This window comes from Merops nubicus, unplaced genomic scaffold, assembly GCF_000691845.1.
Source record: "Merops nubicus isolate BGI_N331 unplaced genomic scaffold, ASM69184v1 scaffold2644, whole genome shotgun sequence".
Lineage (NCBI taxonomy): Eukaryota > Metazoa > Chordata > Aves > Coraciiformes > Meropidae > Merops > Merops nubicus.
The window spans coordinates 1,295-25,009 of NW_008604681.1; the positions used below are offsets into that span (position 1 = coordinate 1,295).

The 23,715-nt window shown below is 39.8% G+C and overlaps 1 protein-coding gene across 1 annotated transcript in view; it reads left to right on the forward strand.

Moving 5' to 3' along the window:
* Positions 1–215: 215 nt before the first annotated feature.
* The window catches only part of LOC103771765 (protein-methionine sulfoxide oxidase MICAL2-like), a gene marked incomplete at its 5' end in the record, with an annotated part of 50,854 nt that continues 27,354 nt past the window's right edge, over positions 216–23,715 (forward strand). The window contains 14 exon segments of the mRNA XM_008939077.1: positions 216–473; positions 1,253–1,368; positions 2,612–2,738; positions 2,948–3,038; positions 3,134–3,281; positions 5,406–5,510; positions 5,512–5,591; positions 6,107–6,219; positions 10,534–10,605; positions 11,168–11,290; positions 14,410–14,511; positions 15,102–15,218; positions 15,395–15,400; positions 22,840–22,947. Of these exon segments, the coding sequence (XP_008937325.1) occupies positions 216–473; positions 1,253–1,368; positions 2,612–2,738; positions 2,948–3,038; positions 3,134–3,281; positions 5,406–5,510; positions 5,512–5,591; positions 6,107–6,219; positions 10,534–10,605; positions 11,168–11,290; positions 14,410–14,511; positions 15,102–15,218; positions 15,395–15,400; positions 22,840–22,947 (1,566 nt within the window).

Here is a 23,715-nt window from a genome sequence, read left to right on the forward strand (position 1 = left end):
AAAGCTGCTTATTCAGTGTTGACATAGAGAGTTCCTGTTTGGGGTGGTACAGTAACCTATATTTGTGCATTAACTTTTTGGAGGAGGTGACAAATCTCATTTGGTTCTTTGTGCTGTGAGATGTGTAATTGGCACACTGGTGCTATGAGACTGCAATGTTCCAAGCCACAGGGGACAGTTAAAGTATCTAATTCTGCCTGTTTCTGTCCTTGCAGGATTATGTTGATACGGAGTTGCTCCTCTGTGGGGAAAATGTGAACCAGAGCAATTTGCTGTCCTATGCCAGAGAAGCTGCTGACTTTGCAACCAATTACCAGCTGCCTTCCTTGGATTTTGCAATTAATCACTATGGGCAACCAGATGTAGCAATGTTTGATTTTACTTCCATGTATGCATCTGAAAATGCTGCACTAGTGAGAGAAAGGCACAGACATCAGCTCCTGGTGGCACTTGTCGGAGATAGTTTGCTTGAGGTATATCTTAGTGACCAAGTGGTCTTTTTTTTTTTTTTCAATCTCCTTAAACCAGCTGTTTAATCTACACTCCGAAACAAACTGTTATCTCTTACAAGTCCTGAAACAATGTTACCTTCTTTGGAATAGTTTTGCTTTTTTTTTATATGCCATAGTTATGTCATAACTAATGCTTGGTCGCTGGATGTGATCCTGTTTTGCTTAATGCAAGTTGTATTTCTGCCTGAAAACAGTGAGCTGTGTGTCCTCAGAGTGGGTGCATGGCATAGTTTTCCTGATTTTCATCACAGGCAAAACCTTGGTCCAAATTTTTGTTGCACTCTCTTTGCTTTAATATGTTCAGGTTTTGTCTTACTGGAGTGAAAAATGTATGTTGCAACTGGTTTTGTTTTTTTTCAACTCATGCTGACAGCCTGAAGTTTGTTGAAAGATCTGTCCGAAGCAAAATTAGGAGATGAGAAGAAAAGTATCTTTTTTTCCGTCACTATTGAGTTTCTTTTTTTTTATTTTTTTACACTCAGCTTTTACCTTTTGTGGTTAAGAAGTTTGTTTTTAAATATAGAAATTAAAGGAAAATGTGGAAGCAGCCTTTTGTGTTACCTTAGGCTTGGAGGAGAGAAGTGTCTCAAAACTACAAGAGTTGGCCGTGTTGTATCTTATATCTTTCTGGGCTACTTTTATAAGACAGTTTTTATAAAACCCTAAACTCACATTGCAAGTTACTTTTGTAATAAGACCTTAAGAAGTACAAGAAATTAAAATGTAAATGCTTCTTACAGCCCTTCTGGCCCATGGGTACAGGCTGTGCAAGAGGCTTCTTAGCTGCTTTTGATACTGCGTGGATGGTGCGGAGCTGGGCTCAAGGAAAACCCCCGTTAGAAATCCTTGCTGAACGGTGAGTGCTGCTTTTGTCTCCTCCATCATTTCCGGTGGTTTGAAGAGTTTCAGTAGTGGTAGAAGGCAGTGGAATTCAGAATGCTGACAGGAGACGTGTTCTTCTTCACTGCAATGGCACTGTGTTGAAATTGCCTATTCCTTCAGGTTACTGAACAATTTACGCAGCAGTAGGCCGAGCTTCTACACACCAATACAGAGATCCAGTGATGTGCATGAGATGGGTTTAAATCACTAATTTAAGTCACTAGTGATGAGAATTAAGTGTGATCAATAAACCAAAAATACCTGTGTCCAAAGACTAACATTCCAACCATCTCAGCACCTGTTTTTTTAGTTTAAAAAAAATTCCTGAAACAAGTCTGAATAAAATACTTTAACACTAGTAGCTTTCATAGTTGGTATCTGTGGTTTTAACTCCATGTTTTACCTTAGTATCCCTGATGTCCTCATTATTTAGACTGAGAAATGCATGGCAAAAGAGGACTGCTGTAATAATGCTACATCATAAATTTTTCCTCTGGTCAAAAAGGCATTGCATAGAAAAGATCTGTTAAATACACCAGCAGCCCTGGTGTCGCCATGGTCTGATGGTTGAAGTTGCTGACTTTGGTCCTAATAGTAACTGCCCTGCCTCACTGCAGCTGCCCAGACTGTTTCGGGACAGACACGCAATAGAAATAGTCGTGCTTGTGGTAATGCAAGTGGAAGCATTACTAAGTTCAGTGCTTTGAGAATTTTTAAAACAGAAGCCTGAGAGATGACTCAAACACAGCATAGTCCCAAATGGAAAATTGAACAGCATAGTATAAAAGGCTGTGGCAGTTATAGGAATTGCAGAATTATGAGATTTAGTGCTGTTATGTGGTAAAGAAGTTACTCCTTGGGTGGAACTTAAAGCAAAACCAGATGACTGGATGTTGTAACCTCCTTTTAATTTTTTTTTTCTTTTTTCTTGCTCACTTCCTGCCTCAGGAAAATGTGGGCACAAGTTCTAAGAGTCTGTCTTTTTGTTGTCCTTCTGTCTGGCATCCTTCCCCTGATGAGCAAAGATAAGAAATGGGATAGATGCATTACACATTTAGTGCATAACACTTGTCCTGGCAGAATTAAAATAATGTGCAGGTAGCTGAAAAAGGGGGGGAAAAAAAAAAAACACAACAACAAAAAAATCCTATGCCATACTCTTTATATAATAAATATATCTTTTAATCAATATCTTTTGCATCTTTCTTCTCTATAAGAGAGAGCATTTATCGACTCTTGCCTCAGACTACCCCTGAAAATATTAACAAGAACTTTGACCAGTATACCATTGACCCAGGAACAAGATACCCGAACTTGAACTCAAGCTGTGTTCGACCTCACCAGGTCAGTATTTAAAAGGCTTGCTTGTGAAATCACAGGGCTGTTGTTTTTTTGTCCAGGAGAAATAGGGCCACAAGTATTGCATAAACAAAATCATCAGGAGAGTCCTTAATTTAGATCCAGCTGTTGATAATATTAACCTAGGAAAAAAACCCTCTTTTTTCCTCTCAAAATAATTCTAACATTGTGCTGCAAATTACTTTTACTTGTAGGTGAGACAATTATACGTTACTAATGAGTTACAACAGTGTCCTCTTGAAAGAGTAAGCTCCATTAGAAGATCAGTGAATCTCTCAAGACGTGGTATGTGATATCTCATGTTTGCTGGAGCTTAGTATTTGCAGCCTTCTGAGCATGCAAAAACTGATTGAAATGTTTGCTCTCCACTGTAACTGCAGAGTCAGATATTCGACCTAACAAGCTTTTGACCTGGTGTCAGAAACAGACAGAAGGGTACCGCAACGTCAATGTCACAGACCTGACCAGCTCCTGGAAAAGTGGCCTTGCGTTGTGTGCGATTATCCATCGCTTCAGACCTGACCTCATGTAAGTGACATCTGTAGATCTTGTCGAGCATAGGATATATTAAGCATTTACTGGAGGATAGTGTCAGACCAACCAGAACAACACTAATACTCTGCAGTCCCATTATATTGCTGCTTTTTTTGCAAGGAGGTGCACACCAGTGCCAGGTTCAGGGGATGGAGAGGGTGGGTAGTTCTTGCTTTGTTTTTTCATCCATGTCCTTGCATGCCATTTAAAATGAAATATATATGCTTTCAGAGATCTGGAAGGCTTTGAACCTTATGACTTACGATCATGTTTGTGGGAACCACGTGGTGATTTAAAACAAAAATTGCAGTGCTTGAAGAATGTGAGAGCTGTATTCCCAGGATCCTGGAGACAGGTTTTTAGTATATGTTTAAAACCACAGCCACAATGACACTGTCATGAGTCACAGAAATACCCGGATGGGCCTTAAATTAGCCACTCCCAGTGTGTTGTAGTGGTTTCTGTGACGGTCATGTAGTAAGATGTTGGGCCATGGAGGTCTACAGGAAACAGTGGTTTTATACAACCCTTCGTCCAGAAGAGCACAGTGTCCTTGCACATGGGCTGTGGAACAAAGGCCAGCCCTTGAGAATTAACTGCATTAGGGATTGAATGGAAGCTAGCATTCCCCTTTTGACAGTGTTTCTGGGGTCCTAATCCTACAAGACCGAACTTCTTAATATTAGTATTTTGTAAGGTTCCTTTGTTAGATACAAGAGGGTCAGAGTATAACAAGTGTCATGAAACGGCAATTGCTGGCACTGGGTTACTGGGCCTGCTTGATGCAGTTTGTGGTGGGATGACCCTTCTGTCTCCAAAATGCAGCAGACGCATTCTCTTACCTTCCTGCACAGATTTAGGAGTCATTAGTTATTGTCAGCCTCCTTTTGACAATGAAATGAATAAATGATAAATGAAATTTTAAATGAAAGAAATTACTGAGCTCTTTTATGAGGTGTGGTAAGTTGGGAAAAATAGGAGTGATACTCAGCTCTTGTTTCTGCAGCTTTTCCAGAGGAAGAACAAATGTTGTAAGAATAAGAGATTTTTTTGCCTCGGGTTATTAAAAGAAATGGGAATTATGGATGGTTTTGTGGGTATCAGGTGGGGAGAGAGAGTGTAGAAGCAAAGCAATCTTTGCTGTCTATGGAAAGCGTATCTCTTAAGTGCTGCTCTCTCTAGAAAGTTGAGAGATTTATCTTCCTGAGCTAACAGACCTCCTGCTGTTTAATTGACATTGTGTTTGGATATTGTTGGCTTTTTGTATAAATGGGACTGCTGAAGGATTGGCCAGATGAAAGCTGGTAAAGCAAGAGAGGTGGCTGCCGATAGCTGCAGGCAGGGCTGGGACAGAGGGCTGTCTGCAGCCCCCTGGCTCCAGAGAGTGGGTGGGTGGGAGGGGTAGACAGGAATTCTTTGTGAGTTCAAAACCTCACATTCCTTATGAGGAGAACGAAACTGCCCTGCCTGGAACTTTGTGGTTTATTGACATGTTTATTTTAATCATGAATTTTGGAAGCTGTTCAAGGGATCAGAGCCTTAGAACGGGTCCCATAGAAAATGGATTAGAGCATGGATAATGCAGTTCCAGATGTGTGATGTACTTATTTAGTGCACTGCTAAATCTGGTTATGACACAGACAAGAGGTCCTCTTTCAAACTGTGTAACACTTTAAACAGAAGTGTCATGCCTCTATGTGCACACATGACATGTTTGTTTCATAAGGTGCTAGTTTAATTTTACTCCTAATGATTCTTATGATTTATAGAACTAATAGCAACTAAAAAGTCTGTTCCTTGCAGGTGTCATCTGTAGTACCACAGCTGTATTTGGAAGTGTTCCTTAGCACTTCTGAGGAGGAATTGCATTTCTTCTCAAATAAGTGAGTCCTTTTTCATGGGGCTACACCAAAATCTGGTTCAGTGAAATCACTTTTAAATTACATTTCTCGCAAAGCCAGGATTTGTAATCACAGGATTTTTATGAGACTTTTACCTTTGGCATTGTGTGGACTCTGTAGCTTTGTCCGAGGGAGGTGCCTGTGCCCCGTTCATGGTGCTGTTTTGGAGGGTGGCAGAGAGCAAACCACCACTGATCCCAGTGTGTTGTACCCACAGTGACTTTGATGCTCTGAACGAAGAGGACGTTGTCAAAAACAACCAGCTGGCATTTGATGTTGCAGAGCAGGAATTTGGGATTCCCCCTGTGACCACAGGGAAAGAAGGAGCCCGACAAGCTCAGCATGGTCATGTACCTCTCCAAATTTTATGAACTGTTCAGGGGCACACCTCTGCAGGCAGTAGGTAAGTCAAACCTGGACTGCTCCTTGTTCTTGCAAGTTTGGGGAGCGGAAACACTTCATCCAGGCTGCTTATGAGCACTGCTCTTGAACCAGGAGCCCTTTGCCAGCTGAGCTATTCTGGCACGCGAGCGTGCCTGTTTCTGTCTGCAATGGTTACCTTGTGCTTAAAAAAAGGAAAGGAAGGAAAACTTGACTGAAGACCAGGGTTTTGTAGGTCCTTGGTGGTTTCAGAGAACAGGAGCAGCTGGATAACTGTTATGCCTGACATCATGAGGTTCATGTATCAGGTCATTAGAGTAATTCTCTGGTAAGGATGACTGCATATGGCATGTCCATTCCTGGGTGTTTCTTGTCCTTTTTTAAAAAGTTACCCTACGTTGTATGTCTCTACTTATATTTGCTTGGGTTTCTTATATATAAATGCTACCAGCACTCAACTGGAAAGTTTTGGCTTAGTCAAAGTATTTTTTATAAAAATTTGAATAAATGTCCTAAGCATTTGGTTTTTTTGGACAGATGCTGGCGACAAGCAAAATGGAGAAAATAATGACCTTTGTTCAGCAAAATCATCAAACTTCATCTTTAATAATTATATCAATTTAACTTTACCAAGAAAACGAGTACCAAAGGTAGGTTGTGAAGAAAGACTTGCCCTATAAATCTTTCCTTTTAAAAAGATGAAGATAAGCTGTCAGGCTCAGAAAAAAAAGGAGTTTATATGTATTCTACTGTTAAAAGACCTGTAGAATGAGATTTTTGAGCATATTAAGAAGGTAAAGTAAGATCTCACAGGAAACAAAGCTAACACACACGTGCACATTTGATCATTATGTTTGTAAGGATAAAACTGAAGCACTGTCAGTGTCAAATTACTGAAGCGTTAGTAATAGTCCCAGTTAAGCATTCTCTGTAAATGCAAAATTTGGAATCACTGTGAGAATTTGGGGCTACCTGAGGGAGAATATCCATTGTCCATGTCACTCTTCTTCAGTGTAGGTAAAAGTGAGAGGAGGTAGGTCTTTTACTTGTGTTTATTAGTTGCCATTTCAACTTGAAATATTTGAAATCTTGGCTCTTGTTACATATATTTTATGTATATAAAAGTATAGACTTTTATGTTTTATTTTTTGAGAATTTTTTTAAAGTTTTTTTTAGGAGATTTTGTGTAATGCTAGATGCTATTATTTTGTTTGTTTGTTTTGGTTTGTTTTTTTCCATTTTTCTTTTGTGGGGGCTTTGGGTGGGGTTTTGTTGAGATAGAAAAGTCTGGAATCTTCCTGAGCTATTTCTACCTTGAAGAAAAACAGTACTGTAGTTCTGTATTACTAGAGTAAGTATACAGCCATAATACTATTTATTAATTCAGATAGTCACTGATAGATAGCTAGAATGGTTATTGACTGGGAGGGAGTGCTGGTTTTCAACCAAAGCAGTGATTTGAACAGTTTGTGGAAGCTTTCAAAGCCTTGTAAATGTATAAATGGTGCAGTAGTGACACAGTGGGCAGGTTGACTAGCATGACAGAGATAATGATCTCTTAGTCATACCCATATACTTTTCTGTCTTGGTCACTTATTAATGAAAATTTATTGACATGCTCTCTTTATGTCCTCGTGTAAAACACATCCATGCCCATGTATGTTGCAATTAAAGGCTCTGGGGCCTTGAAGGGCAATAGAGACCTGAGCTAATACTGTCTAGCATAGGACTGCCTGCAGTGAGAGTGTTGTTTGTGTGTTTCTGAATGGATTATAACTTCAAAGATTTTATATGATTTAATGTAAAAGTTACTCTAATGAAACTATTCAGTAATAAACTGTCTCACCTCCTGCCTATTCATTAACTTGGTCCTATTCTGAAAGGAGACCTTGAGGGAGGGGCTTTGGTTTCACAGCCAAACCTACCTTCATTTTAACTTCAGTTTAAATGAGGAGTGGCTGCACAACGTGACTCAGAGGCAGCAGTGTCTCAAGTACAACTTTTGCAGATTAACCAGCACAAGTTAGACAGTAGCTTGTACTCCTCCACCAAAATGAATTTCTTCTGCATTTTTTAAAACGGGGTTTATTTTGCAAAACTGTTCTAGGTTTTGTGTTTCCTGGGCTAGCCAGAAACTGCATGTCAACTAGGATGGTTCTCATGTTCTTGTGGTTTTTTTTGTTTTGTCTGTTTGCATTGGTTTGTTTGTTTTCTTTCTGTGTTTTGTTGTTTTGTTTGTTTGTTTGTTTTAAACAGACCTGCATAATGCTTAATTGTATTGTTTCATTTACATCTATGCAGAGACTTTAAGTTTTGCTTGCAAAAGCACATATTTCCTACTTCTTTTGGAATTCTGTGTCCTTAAGAAAAGGTCAAGTGTACATGTATGTACTGTGTTTCTCAGTATTTTGATGTATTGCTTTTAAAATTTGTTTCTATCTCATCTCAGTTTTTGTAGAAATGTGATTTTTGAAAAGTTTTTTTCACCTGAAGAATTACTCCAGTATTTCCAGATATTTCTTACACGGACTTAGATGAATATTTTCCATCCACAAATACATTTTCAAAACCTGTGGATGGTCAATTGCTTAGTAAGCTCATATGTCCCTGTTAGGAAGTAACTTTTCCCTGCCGCCTCCTCTGACCCCCCACAAAACCAAGTGACATGTTTCCCAGCTAACCCAGCAGTGAGAAACCAAATAGGTAACATAAACACTGCTTTTTCTTGTGGGTGACTTCTTTAGAAGAAAAACCTTTTTCATGACCACAGTGTTGTTGCTTTCCCGTCAGTTAGTTGCAGAAGGAAACAGACTTTTAGTAGTCAGGAGGGCTTTCCATTACTAAGCCTTACAACCTTCAGACTAACCTCCTGTCATGAAATAAGCCTTCTGTCATAACAGGAGGTACAGTTCTTGGCACTACATGAAAGAATGAGATGATTTACCTGACAGGCCCCTTTGGTTTCAGGCTACAGGGGCTCATTTGAAATGAGAAGTGGAAGCGATATTTTCCAAATCAGCTTGGGGAGCAGGACTGTCAGAATGTAATTTTGTATGGGTGTTGCAGGCCTGCGATGGTTGGGATGTAAAACTAAGCAAGAAAGACAGTACTCAGGTTGGGACAGAGACTTGTGAGTGCCATAGCTCCCTGAAACTAGATGGGAAATGAATCTCCTTGGAAGGCAACTGCTTGAGTTAAGAGTTTGGGTGTGGCTTCAGTTTTTTGGCTCTCCCCCTGCAAAAAGTGGTGCTGAGCATTGTCCAGACTCAGAAACCAGCCAGCATAACAGTGTCACCAAGTAAACACTCCATACCTTCTAGTTTGTCCTTTCATTTGGCTGGAAGTGGGATCCTTATCTGGGCACAGGTTGTGAGTGGGCAGGAACGGAGGGCCTGGAGCTGGTGTGACAGAAGCTGTTCTGGCAGCAGGGCTGGGCTGGATGATGTTTTACATTCTGCTACTAGTGTCAGCAGGGCGGGAGAGAACTGAGGTTTCCTGTGCTCCAGACTAGTAAATGAATAGAAATGTTTACACAATAAAGGGCACAGTATTTTTTTTTTTTTTCCTTTTTGAGTTTTGGTAGGCAATTAAATGGCTTTGTTTTTCTCCTCTTTGTAAGTATGTTAATGGAAGTCCTTTGTGTAAGATTTTTGAAAGGTAACATCTTGTTTGCTCCATTCATTTAGGCAAATTCTGCTTTTATGCAATACATATTATTATGCAGAATACATTATGCTATTATGTTGTTCACTATTCCTTGGTAGACTAATGACTATAGGTAGTGTAAAGCTAGGTTACTGAGAGCTGGTGCTTGAAAGACAATGTACCAAAGCATACATTGTAATCAAAATATTGTCATCTCATTCTTTTGTTGTTTACCCAGAAGTTGTTTTGGATTGCTTCTGTTCACTGCATAATGATTTATTACAAACAGTATTATATGTAAAAAGGAAGCCTGTATTCTTTGATCTTTCTCTATTTTTTTTTTTTATTTTTTTTTTTTTATTTTATATTGGGTGGGCAATCATTAAGTTACAGCCTGGGCAAATGCAAATAAATGGAATTGTAGTTCATGGTTTGTAAAGTATAACATAATGTGACATTTATCAGACAAAAAAACTCTCCATTGTACCAAATCTTCAAAACAGAATTCAATAAGAACTGATAAAAATTTTTAAGCATTGACTATTTTGCAAGTTCTTGGGGACTGAGTATGAAGTATTATTTTACTGAACTAGCGATTACACAAAAAAAAGAATAAATATGACATAAATAAATGCATGACTTAAGCACAAAATAGGCAATCTGTTTGCACTGTAATGTAAGGTCATATAGTTAGGGAGATGAGCCTTACAAGAGAGAGAGACCTTTAATGCAGACAATTAATTGCTCAAAAAAAGGAGATGCATCTGCCTTATGAACTCATGATCTGCATGCAGATATCTAGGTTAAAAGAGATGTGGAGGCTGTATTGAAAGAGTGAGGGGTGCCTGGATTTTGTTACTTATCTGGAAACCAGCATAGTCTAGATTAAAATTCACAGCACAACTGGTGCTCTAATGCCTTTTTCTTCAAAGATGTGCTAGTGCTTTATGAATTATAAACTCTTCAGTACTGAAAAAGGAGAAGGTAAACACTGACATTGCTGGGCCTCGGTTCAACAAAATGTACAAGTGCATATTTTCACCCGTCAGGGTCCAGTGAGAGCACCCAGTCTGGGGTTACAGGGCAACTTTTTTTTACGTGGTAGCTGCCACAAGGTCCAACACACTCCTTGTGCTAGGAATGATGATGCTGAGCTGGGTGTGCCTACCAAGACGTTCTGTGCCATGAGGACCCCTGCACACTGGCACCACTCACCTGTGTTTGCCTTGTTTAACACAGATCAGACCAATTTTGCCTGGTTATGAAAGTTAATATCCTTGGTGACTGCTGCAGAACTTATTTTGACTTTACTGTTTCAGGTTGAAGGGAAAACAGAAGAAAATGAAACTAACAAAAGACGTCGAAAAGGTCTTTTTGGTGTCTTTGAGGAGGTTGGTGTTCAGTGGTGTCTACACATATCCAGCTCCTTGCTGATCACCAGAGCTGAGGAAGCAGTGGGAGTCAAGAGGCCAGGGCATATTGTCTTGTTTGGTGTGAACAAAAAGGCTTAAAACCTTTAATGTGGTGTGCACTAAAGAAGAGCTAAGTGTATTTAAATAATTTGGTAGGGAGGAGAGCATTACCTGTGTTGCAACAGTTTTCTTTCTGACCCAAGAATGTTTAAGCTATTGGGTTTTTTTCCAAATTTTCCCAACTCAGCTATTTAAACCAATTTTTCTTTGAAGAGTTTGCATTGCAGCTTGGTTTCTAGCCACCACCGTTGTGACTCTGCTTTTTTGTCACCAGCACCAATTAATGTTCCCTTTTTACTGTACTCTGAGGCCAAAGAAAATATTTTTTTCATGACTCTTGTATGCTAAACAGCATCAGTGTTAATATAGTATTGACTGCATTTCCTTTGATGCTTTGCAGATAAGGATGTTATCTCTCTCTTTCTCTTCATGAATGTCATAGGTAAACATGAGAAAAACATAGTTTCTTGTTTCTTTTCAGGCTTCAGACTTTTCAAGCCAAGGGAGCAGAGAAGGAATAAACCAGAATAAAGTGAAATCAATGGCAACTCAACTGTTGGCAAAGTTTGAAGAGAATGCTCCAAGTAGAACTTTGCAGAGGCAGGTAGGTTGGAGATGAACATAAAAGTAGTCTCTGAAATTAAACTGCAGTCATTTAAAGGTATTCCTCTCAATAATCAGCAACCAAATTACAGATTGACTATAGTGCATATTAATATAGTGTATTGGGATATATATAAATAAAGTGTAGTGGAATTGCAGTGTCTAGAAATCTCTTGTAAGCTAGTTTATAGAATTTTTGCTTTGTGTGCAAGTCTAAGGTGGCTGCATACAGTATTGCTGAAGGACTTCTTTGTCTTATATTCTATGACTAAAAGACCCTACAGATCCAGTGGAATCTTTCTTTGTGGAAAATTTAGAAAGCATAAGAAGGGAACCTAATGTTTTGCAAGATGTGTTTGTCTGCCATTTCCATTCCTAAAGCACACATAACGGAATGTATTTGTGCATTCCACAGCATTTTCATGGTTTGTTGTTAGTGTGACTAGTGGTGTTTTAAAAATAACCCTGTGCTGCCAAGGTAGAGACAATAAACTTATAATCACCCTTTAGCCAGTGAGATGGTTTGAGTCAGCCTAGTTCATATCTATCATCTAAAAGATCTGAAGGAAGGAAGAGCAAGGTGTTGAGGTTCTGTCAGGAATGGTGGCTTTCTTAACTCTTTGTGCTTGTATCCATTTGTTTATTTACATATTTAAGTCCTCCAGAAGTGTAGGCTGTATAGATGTCAAGTGACTTTGTCAGCTCCTAAACCACTGTTGTTTACGCTCTGTCTTCTTGTCAATGCCCTGAGCTTACTGCATGTGATACATGCACAGAGATTTGCTTGGCCATGTTGAAGGAAGCCTTGATATGTTACCTTTTATCATAACCTCTCTTAAAGAAGACTGAATGTGCTGAATTTTAAGTGTGTCTTTGATGGTAGAAGGGGTTAATAAAATCAGTAGATGACAAAAGACAAAAATCTGCTAAATGTCTTGTTAAGCTCCATAGTAATGCATCTTTAAAAGCAGCTTTTACTTCTTTCTGCCTCAAATGATCTTTGAATTCTATTTACTGTCTCCTCTTTTTTTTCCTACTCTGACTTTATAATTTTTAAAATGCTTTACAAGGAGCTAGTAGATAGACCAGCCCTGCTCTCTTCTGACCCTCCTGTTAATCCTCGCTTTGCTAAACCTAAGGATCCAAGTCTTCCATCTCAACCAAAAAGGCAGGTAGGAACTCGTATGGGTGATGCCCGACAAGCACGCTGTCTCTCTTAAGGCTGGGAACTCTAATATTGTTGTGTGACTACAGATATCTAAAACAATATTTGGATGTAATCTGCAGGGCGTGTTTTGCTGAGAATTGTGAAAACCACATTAAAGGTTAAGGTTAGTTTACACCTACTTGACCAGATGATAAAACTATTTGAAAGAAAAACGTGGAAAAAAACTAAAAAACATAGGTGTTAATTTCTGTGTTATCACATCTACACTCCAAATTGTATTAATGTAATTACACAGCTGCATTTTACATGTGAGAAAACTGCAACAGTACTTGAAAATTTGTCTCTGCATGTACACAATGTTTGGGGCTGTTGTAACAATAAGGGGAAGGTAGTTTTCCACTCCAAGAAACCTGTCAAAAATGTCTTAAGATAAAAGTTTGAGCATTGAAAATCTGATATTGATGCCCAGGCATTTTTATTTCTTTAAGGAGAACTTGTGATAAGAATTTCTGCTGAAAGCTCTTTTGCAGCATCATATATGTGGGACAGAATTTTTTAATACATTGTGCATATTTTTCTCTTAGTACTTCTAATGAAAGCAGTTTTCATATCAAGTAGCATTGACTTTCACATTACATTAGAATTTTAAATGGAAGTAAATATGCTGTCGAGGTGTTTCAAGAGTAGAATGCCATGAAATGAGATCTGCATTGCATGTGGATTTATGCAGATTAGCTCAATGAAAGATGTGGATTCATAAACTGTTTTAGAATTGTTTTTTTAAAGGTACGTGTGCTATCCAGAAGCATTAGGAACAACTGCAAGTTGATTTGCATTGGTTTTTTTTTTTAATTTTAATTCTCAGAAATTTTGAAAGTTTGTGTATTTATTTGAGTTGGACAGATAGGAAGGGTGAGGTAGAAAACTCATGTAAAGACCAACTGGGAGTTCATGTTTAAAACTGAATTTGATAGAGAAAAACTGGCTCAAATGCTTCATTTATTTCAAAAGCTATTTTATATGGAGATTCAAATTCAGAGACCTGTTCTTAACTCCTCAGAAAATGCTTTAAATCTGAAATACATCACAGCTTGACTTAGATCAGACTAGATCTAGAATGATGCCAAAAAAAAACTCTTACAACTTGATTGTGAGTTTAATTTCAAGCAGATGTGATGATTAAAAAAACCCCAAACACCAAAACCTTTGCCAAAAGCTCTAGAAGGAGATGTAGTGCCATGTTCTGTACCGATACTGTCTGGAGTTATTAATAAAAACTGACAGAAATGCAGAGGAGGCTGTCAAGACATACATAAGTTCTGTAGACTCATTTGTTTCAGTGCATGGACACAAGCATTAGAGATGTGGTAGATAGTGTGCAAAGAGCGATGTGAGAACATTTTATTTCTAGTTATGTGCATGACTCTCTGCTTTCTGAAGCATCCTTAAAAACTGCATATACTGCATGGTAGTGCAGAAAGCATTTTTTTTTTTCACTTGAAGTGTTTCTCAGTTTCAGGTGGTAGCTAGGAGTGAACATGAGGTCAGGGAACCCAAACAGTCTTTAAATGGTTCTGATCATATGGCCAGGAGAGCAAAGACTGTACAAAAAAGAGATATCCAGCCCAGTGTGTCAGAAACCTCTGAAAATCTCACGTCTGTCTGTTCTGCTGCCTTTGTACTTTCTGGAGTGCTTGAGCGTCTTCAGCACCTTGAGGAAAAAATGAAACAGGTGACCAGCAATTTCTTTTCCTTTCTGTCTCTTAACTGCATACGTTGATCTGTATACTGTATTTTCCCTGCAGGTGCTGGCATTTTCTCTGTTGACTTTAGGTTATATTAAGACAATGACAAAATCTTACAACAAACTTGCTGTACTTTGATGACGTATATGTCATTAACTTAAATCTCTCTTTCTTTTCTTCGCTTTGCTTCCCTGACTTTTGTTGCAGAAAAGAGCACAGACAATAGCAAATAGGGAATTCCATAAAAAGAACATTAAAGAGAAGGCAGCACACTTTGCCTCAATGTTTGGATACATGGAGTTTCCAAAGGTGAATATTGGGGTTTGCACCTGAAGAAGTACTGACTTAGAAGATACATGAGAATCCATAGGGGGAAAAAAAATGGCAGTGTTTTTGTTTTTAACTTCCCTATCATCCTGTGTGGATCTGAAAAGCAACGTAGATTCCACTGAAACTGGTAAAAAAGTTTGTTTAAATATTATTGCAGAATTTAATTGAGATAAAACACAATCTAAATCATAAAACTAGTCAGAGTACTTCAGCATGAGAGAAATGTTAGAATAAACTGTCTTGTGCTGAAGTGTACGCTGGTAACTCACAGTTTCTAATGAATTGGTGAGCAGTAGCTCTTAGTGAAGTCTGGCATTTCTTATGTTTTGTTATGCTTTCTCCCACCACTATTTTACCCTAGTACTCATAGTAATTATTTTTAATAAGAAAACTGAGTACGATAATATAACTGCCGTGAAGGTTTCCATGGCTCCTCAGTTTGCAGAAATAGAGAAAAAGCAGAATTGTAGTTATCTTTCTGTTTTTTTTGTGCATGACTGAAATTGCTCTCTTAACATGTGCTGATGTCACTGTCCCTTGGATAACTCTCCTGTTTCTGCTCTACACAGAATAAGCTACCTACTAAAGGCTTATCCCATTCTCAGCCCCCAACACCCTCCTGTTCTCCACTTCATGATTCAGCTGCTGCCTCTTCTCCATCATCTGTCAGTTCAGCTTCCCCTGCTGTTCCTTCTAGACAGGTATTCTATGAACAGATTTTTCCCATGAAATCCAAACTCATGCTAAAGCTGCTTGAGAAGTGGCTTGGTTGGAAGGTGCTGTCAGCAGATCTGTTGTATAGGTTGCATTTCACATTTTAATCAAACTTTACTTTTTCACCGCTGTTAATTCTGTGTGTAAGAGGAAAGTTGTCATTAAAAATAGTTCACGTATAAAGCTGAAGAACAAAGCAAATAGTTAATTTTTGTTTCAGTTTTGAAAATTTTGCATTGTTGCTTGTTTTAAGTGTTCTGTTGTTGGATAATACCACAGACATGCTTGGCAGAGAAAGAGCCTCACACTGTATAGCTAACTGGATGTTATGGGATTGGTTTGTTGTTCTTAGGTGACAGTTGTGTGTCTTTTCATAAGACTGCCTGTCTGGACTGCAAAGGAGAACCTGCACAATAGTAGTAATTTTATCTAGTGGATGTCTTAGAATTGTATGTGCACTTTTCGATACAGACAGATTTTATTTGGATTTTTTTTGTTTACTTATTTGTATTTTAAACTTGTTTCTGTACATTAATTGCTAGAGTACAGTTCTTTGTAACAGCTAACTTTACAGAGAGGAAATATGCATAGTCCAGTGAAAGCCATTAGATAACACTTGAGTCGGAGATATTCAACTCTTACTACTTCAGCTGATGTTATAACAGGTTGTGCTTTTATCTGTGGAAGTTAAGATGACATTGTCTTCTCACTCCCCTTGTTTAATACAAGGATTTTAATGGAAGAAGCTTGATATTCTTCAGCTTGTCAAGGCAGGTAAGGCCTAGGTTCCCTTCACCCATAGATTATGTAGCAGCTGTCTGGGAACACTGCAGTACTGAATAAGATTGGTGTGGAAATACAGGTGGAAATGTCAAGTTTCTAGAAGTGTTGAAGATGACTGCTGTGACCCAATGCAGGAGGAGGAGAAAAGCATTGTGCCTGCTTTTGGGGTACTTAAATAACAGTAGTTTTATGAAATACTCATGAGTATTGCCCAACTTCAGGTAAGCCATGGCTAAAGGTAATTTCCCACCTGCTTAACATTCAGCAGGGTCATTTAGTGGAATTAGTCTAGTTGTTTTTAGGTTATTTTGCACCGTATTGTTAATGCTGGTTGGAAATTGAGCTCACAGCCTGAGCTGTAACTGAGCAAGTAGATACTGATCTGACTTGCAGTTTGCAAAGGCACATTCCTCAGTTGAGAGAGAGCTGTGTTGAAAAGACTCCCTTCTCCTCATTCCCCAGGAATAACCCTGAATTAGAATATGAGAACTTGTGTCTTAATCATATGGAAACTGTGAGTGATAATTTTACTGAGATTTAAAAATTCTTTCTTAGAGAACATCTGGCTTGAGCAGTCATTTTTTGATATTTTAATTCAACTGCATTTTGTTTAGAGTCCACTCACAGCCTTTTATTAGTTTGCTGTTGTATTTAAATGGTGTAGCAATAGTTTGTAGTGACTTGATTTCACTCAGGCCGAGTTTACTTCAGTTGAAGAACGCTGTCCTCAGAGGTAATGGCAGAGTGCAGCACAGCTGCAACAGCTATACAAATATTTTGAGTAAATATATGTTCATCTCATTTGGTAAATATTTGGTTGGTGAGGTAGGACTACATGTATGCCTTTAGCAGATCTACATGCATGAACATCTGGATGCCTAGTATACTGCTCCGTAGGGTTGTACAGGCTCAGGTCCTCTTGATCAGTACACTGTATGCATTACCTGTGCCTAACTATGGTACCCTTGGCACAGCATATTTCAGAATGTTTGAAGAGCGGGTCTGATAATGAACAGGTAGACTCTCCTCCCTTTTGAGGCAGATGCAGTGACAGAAGGCTGATCCAAAGGAAACCCAAGTGATGATGGATTACCGTAGATATTTCAATGGGAAAAGTAGTAATTAGACTTTAAAAAAAAAAAAAGGAAACAAAACACACACCACCAAACAACTTTGAGTTTCCTTTCCAGGGTCACCAGTGAGTACAAGCGACGTGGGTGCCGTCCTTGCTGCAGGGGTAACTCAGAGGGAGTGGAGGGATTAGAGAGAGTCAGTCAGCAATGGTGCCTGTGCATGGATGTGTCAGAACGGGGAGGGTACCTGTCCTCCATGCCCACTGTTGGCACAGTAAAGGGTGATTGATGGTCAATTTAGAAACAGAGATTCAGGTCAGGCTTGGGGATGGGGATAGGGGACCCCTGAAGAGTAAGGAGCAAGGTACTGGGGGAGCCCTGCAGTCTGCAGCACGGACGCCTTTTGGGCAGGGTATGCCAATGTGCACTTACTTTACACAAGTAAAGTGCATCCCACCATGGGACAGGGGATGGATTCAATGGCCCTTTGGACCTGTGTCCAGGATCATTATTTGCATTGGTGGTGTGCTGGTGAGGTGTTAAGACTTTTGCTCTTCATAGTATTCATGTGCTGTGAGGCCAGTTCTGTCCTGTGAAACCCCTGTAACTTTAGCTTTACCTCTCTTTGGCAACTTCTGTTCATCTTCAAGTTACACAGGCTGTATTTTGGCTTATCTTTTGTTAATTCTCAATTAAAAAAATTCCAGAAGCAGATTTCTTACTGCTATTTCTACTGTAAAAGTGGTAAATCTTCAGGGAACACTCCCTGCAGCCTTGATTTCATAACAAACAGACTGTGCCCTTTCATGGTTAAATCGTTGTGCCCATATTTTATCTTTAAAGAACTCACACTTTTCAGAATGTGAAAACTTTATCATAATCTATAAAACACTGGCTAAATGTGCAGCATTATATAAATAAGAGTTGGTAATATTTCAGGTGTGCAGTGTGCTTTTTCAAGTGCTCTGGATGACAATACAATAATATACTTGGACCTCTCTGTTGCAAATGTGTACTGGTAATTGCCTGTGTTTGTGTTATCTTGAGGGTGGGGCTATAGGACTCAAAATTTTTATTTTTGATCTCTGTTCTGAGAGATATCATTAGGTAAGTGTAGACTCCAGTACGAAAAAGATCTTCTTTATTGGTAAGCCAACAGAAAGAGCTCCCTTGTGTCACTCTCAGAGTTCCTGCTTTTTCCCATGAGAACAGAAGATAATAGAAGTTTTTTTTTAGTTTTGTACGACTTCATGGGCTATGACCTACAAATATCAGCACTGTCCCATTCTTTAAATAGTTAGTACTGTCATTTTAATTTCAAGTGAGTACTGAGATTATCAGACATGATGTTCCTTTACAGCTATTGAGTTTTTGTTGGAACAGTATTAGTTATGGTGGCATATTTATTGAAAATGGTGGCTAAGAAATCATACTGTCTTATTAGAGAAACCTGTTATTAAGACTCAGTCGTGAAAGGAGCACTTGAAAGGAAGGCTGTGGAAACATACTGTTTGTTTTAAACGCATGCAGTCATTACAACTTATTAAGAATTAGCTTCTATGTGACGCTATACACAAGTTCACTAGTAATAATCAAAATTACGTTCTAGCTTTAATCAGCTGTCAAGATTCACATAGGTAGAATTATGAATTAACAAATATTATAGTACAGACTGGGCTTTGGTTATTCCTGTTTGCTGTTTAACGTTGGATTGACCTTCACACAATATGTCATAAGAACTATTAAGATGTTGCAATCAATAGACTTTGCTGCCTGCTGAGTTTGGACCAACTACTTCCTTTCAGTGACGCGACTCAAATTACAAGCAGTAAGCAGGGCTTGGGTGTTTCCTACACACAGTACCTTATTACTCAAATGTTGTTTATCTCAGAGGTAAAATATATGTAGCAGGTGGTACCAAAGTAAATAAATCACCCTCAAAGCAAAATAAGATAAGAAAAATCATTAAGGATATAAAACAACAAAGGAGAAGCATTGATTGTTTTTAGGGGTGGAGAACATATTCCCTTTGTCTTATGAAAATACTACTGAGGTTTACCTCTTGGTTGGCTGTGGTGTTACAGATAACAGCAAAGGGAAATGCAGAACACAACTCTCTCTCCCCACATGAATAATCACCCTGATCAACCTGCTGAAAAGCTTTGGCAACACGTCATTGACGGGTCTTAGTAAAGACCTGTAAAATCTTAGTAAGTCACAAACACTTAGGGAATTTTTAAGTGTTTTCTTTGTTGTTTCCTGAAATTCACCACTTAAGGCAACTCTGTAAGATTCCTTTCCAACAAAGAGTTTAAAGCTACTGTTATAAACCTGTTTGAACTGTTATGTGTTGATAGTGGCTCCAGAACTACAAAACTGTATGTGTGTGTGGGACTTAACATACACCAGTAACCTCAAGGGCTAAGGGAGTAAGTGCATGAGTACAATGTAAAACCTATTATGTGTATACTTAGTTTCTAGGGTACGTGAGCAGCAGCAGGTGGGCAGAGATCTGTATGCTGTTAACTAAAGCTAATCCATGTAAGAGCTGACAGGTTCTGTAAAGTAATGTCTGTAGATTTGGGGTCAGACCCTCCCTCCTGCAGCTGGAGTTGATTGCACTTAAGCTGTTAAATGGATGAGGATGTTACTGAAGTCCTTGTCCATCAGTGGGGTGAAGTTTAGGGAAGACACGGGATTGCTCAGCAGTTGTGGTATTGTCATAGGAGCGTGGAGGTCACAATCCTTGGAGGTACTGCTCTTGCACACCCTTGTCCCTTGTTCTTTACAGGTTTCTGATCGTGGCAGGTGCTCGTGGGGTTGCCCTGGTGGATTCTCATCCTGCCATGATATTTATGTTTTGTGATTGAATCGCATTTGAGTAGAATAGACTATTTCAGCTGGAAGGGACCTACAATGATCATCTAACGCAGCTGCCTGACCAAGTCAGTGCTGACCAAAAGTGAAAGCACGTTGTTAAGGGCATGTCCAACACTGGGCCTCTCAAACACTGGCAGGCCTGGGGCACCCACCGCATCTCCAGGAAGCCTGTTCCAGTGTCTGACCAATCTCTCAGTAAAGAAACACTTCCTAATGTCCAGTCTGAATCTCCTGTGGTGCAGCTTTGAGCCATTCCCACACATCCTCTCACTGGATACAGGGTGAAGAGATCAGCACCTCTTTCTCCATGTTTGCTCATTGTACAGAGCAATGAGGTCACCCCTCAGCCTCCCTCTTCTCCAAAATGGACAACTGTAGAGTGCTTAGCCACTCCTCATAGGATGTGCCTTTCAGCCCTTCCATCAGCCTTGTTGCTCTTCTCTGGATGCATTCAGGGACCTCCACATCCTTCTTAAATCGTGGAGCCCAGAACTGCACACAGTACTACCCTGCGAGGCCAAGCCAAAGCTGAATACATTGGGATAATCACCTCTGTTGGCAGGCTGGTTGTGCTGCGTTTGCTGCAGCCCAGGTTGGGTTTGCCCTCCTGGCTGCCAGGGCACACACTGCTGACTCGGATTGAGCCCCTCTAGATACCATTGCTTTTATATTTTCTTTTCCTTTCTTTGTGCTTAACTTTCTAATATTTAAAACTTTTCTGTCAGCAAGACTTGGTGTAGTGGCAGTAGAAAAATCATTTCACTGAGAAGTGTGGGACCTAAAATCTGGGTTTTATGGGAGGCAAATGGCACATAAGATATGAGATCATGGACCCCTTAGGGAAAAAAAAAAAAAAAAAAGTTCTGAATGCTCAGGTCAGACAGATCAAATTAACAGGTCTGACAGCAAATATAAAGTTCCAGGCTCCAGTGTCACTAGGAATCATATTCCTTCACAGGCCTTCTCTCTAATAAAAGTGTGTTCAGCTGAACAAACTCCTCCCAGTATTCTTCATTTTCTTAGGAAAATAATACCCTGATATTTTCTGTCATCTTTGGGGCGTGGCAAGCAAATCTCCTTTCTGCATGAGAGTCCCAAGTAAAAACAGAGCTACTGACACCCTGTTTCATGAGTTTCTTCAAAAAAAAAAAAAAAATCCAGACTCCTGGCTTCAGAAGCAGAGTATCAAATTTCTGGCCATACCAGAATGGCCCTTTCTGCCTTTGCCACCAGAGAGGCTGTGAGATATTGTCTTGCCAATTACTTGGCCTAGCATGAATGACACAGCCAGCAGAAAGACAAACCAGTAACTTGACTGTATTGAATATAGAAAACTCACTCCATGAATAATCTCCAGGGGTAAAAATAAGTCAGTTAGTTCACAGGCAATCAACATCACCCCCAGCAATCCCAACAACGATAGTGCACGACCAACAATAGGCAGAACAAACAAGGAACCGAGGTTTCCCATAGGTGGAATGGGAAACAACCAAGTCAACTGGTTAATCACATAAGATGAAGGTGGCCACGTGGCCAGCTCTCACTCTCCTAGCCCATGTTTACAAAGGTCCAAGCTGACTGGGGCCCAGCTCCAGGGAGAGTCAGGAGGTCTCTCCTGAACCAGGAAGCTCTGTGGAGTGCACTCCACAGACAGACACTCCTGACTCCCTGCCAGTGGTCCCAGCTTTTATCCCCAAGCAGACCCCTGACCTTTGTCAACTCACTGCGGGACCCCTGGGGCTCATTTCCCTTCTGGCTCTCCCTGCAGGGCCGGCCGCACCCTGGGGGGAAGCTATAAGGCAAACTCACCCCCTCTGTATGAAGGGCTGTGGGAATCACCCATATGGCAACCTTAATTCGGGGCTCGGGGTTCAGACCCCAGCATTTCAGATATAAAACTAAAATCAAAATCACTACAGGAAATCTAGTTTAGGGTAGAAAATACTACTGTAAGTCTACAGGGTCTTTACAGACTTTTTTTTTTTTTTTTTCCCCCCCAGGAACAGAGAACTAGAGTGTCTACCTGCCTGCCACTCACACACATATGCATACACGCTTTTCTTCTTTTCCCATCCCTGGCACATGTTTTGGAAAGGAAGCCTCGACCATGCAGTCAGTGGTCTGGCTGTAGCACATGTGGAGCTACAGCCTAAAGAACTACAGTGTCCTTGCTGGCCTAGCTATTTGATCAATTTGATTAGAAACAGCATAATTTCATGGCTGTGACAGAGTGATGAAGCAGATTAAAGGGGGTGTCTTCCCTTCATGAGTGTAGTTTTCCCTGGTGTTAAGATGAGTCACTGGGAAAAGGGAGAGTGGCTGCTCTGTGATCATCAACAGACCATTTCCATGCAGGATTTCTAGGATGTTTTCATAGAATGTTTCCTGAAACACCACAGTTCGCAGTCCATTAAGGTGAAATTTAGTCCTCACTCTGTGCTGTGAAATATAGCAACAAAGTCCTAAGAAGTCAAAGTGGACAATGGAGTATTTTTAATCTATCAGAATGATCCAACCCTGATAAGCAGTAGCTCCCAGCTCAGCCTCTCTGTGGACACGGCAGGAGGAGGCCTCGTGCTGTGGGAGCAGCAGTTGCTCCCAGCAGCTATTTCTCCATCGTCCTCAGGAGAAGTGTGTGGGCTGCATGGAAGCCTTCTGTGGCCACCAGCTGGACCATGCTGATCATGCATGAACATGCTTGTGCTCTGTTAGGCTTTGCCTGTCTCTTTCTCCTAGCCTCTCTTTATAATTGTTTGCATGCTTTCAAATCATTCTCATACTTTTCTCATGAAATTCTTTTTCAAGAATAACTAAAGCTCTTCCTTCTATTGTTCATCTTCTCCTCTTTTCTGGTTAGATGACTGTAGGAAAGGTCTCACGTGCAATTGGAGCTGTGGCTGAAGTTCTTGTCAATCTCTATGTGAATGATCACAGACCCAAGCCACAGCTTCCCCCCCTTGAACTGGTAAGGCTAAACCCACAAAGAAAAAATAATTTGATGTAAAAGAGTGATGTTTCCAGAATGTCATCCTGACTTAAGACCCTGGTTATGGAACACTTTAAGCAATATGAAAGGTCTTTGTCTAGCACTTATTAAGACATTGAGTGCATATTGACAAAATACGCTGATGTATGGATGTGCTGGAAGTGTTGCTCACCATGTCTTCTGTTCATATTTTTAGTACTTTTCTATAGGCATTAAAACTTCAAGAGGCTTTTATTAAATGTAATTACTCATACAACTAGTAACAGAAGACAATTATTAATCAGGGTGGCTTCTAAAGGACGTTTTATAGAGTGCATGTTTATACAGTTATTTTTAATACACAACTGCTGAATCACTGTGCCTCATTTTGAAGAGAGCTGTTTTTAAACTCTGACACTGTTCTGTGTTGAATTCAGAAGCGGTCTCTGGACAGAGCTACAGGTTCTTGCCCCATTCCTCCTTCTCCATCTCCTGCCTCCATTGCTCAGAGCTGTCAGGTATTGGGAAGTGAAGCAAGGTGTTGTGTTGTGATGACACTTACTTATTAGCCAATACTAAACTCAGTTGCTTCTGCTTCATTATTTCTATCTGTTCTATTAACATCATATTTTTAAAAGTGCATTTGTATCTTTTTCCACTTGCATGGTTATAACTCTGGAAAGTTTCATGCTCTGAAATGATCCATCACAGCAAAATGGATTATTCATGGCAGATTTGGAACAGGAACTTAGTACAGAACAGTTTTAC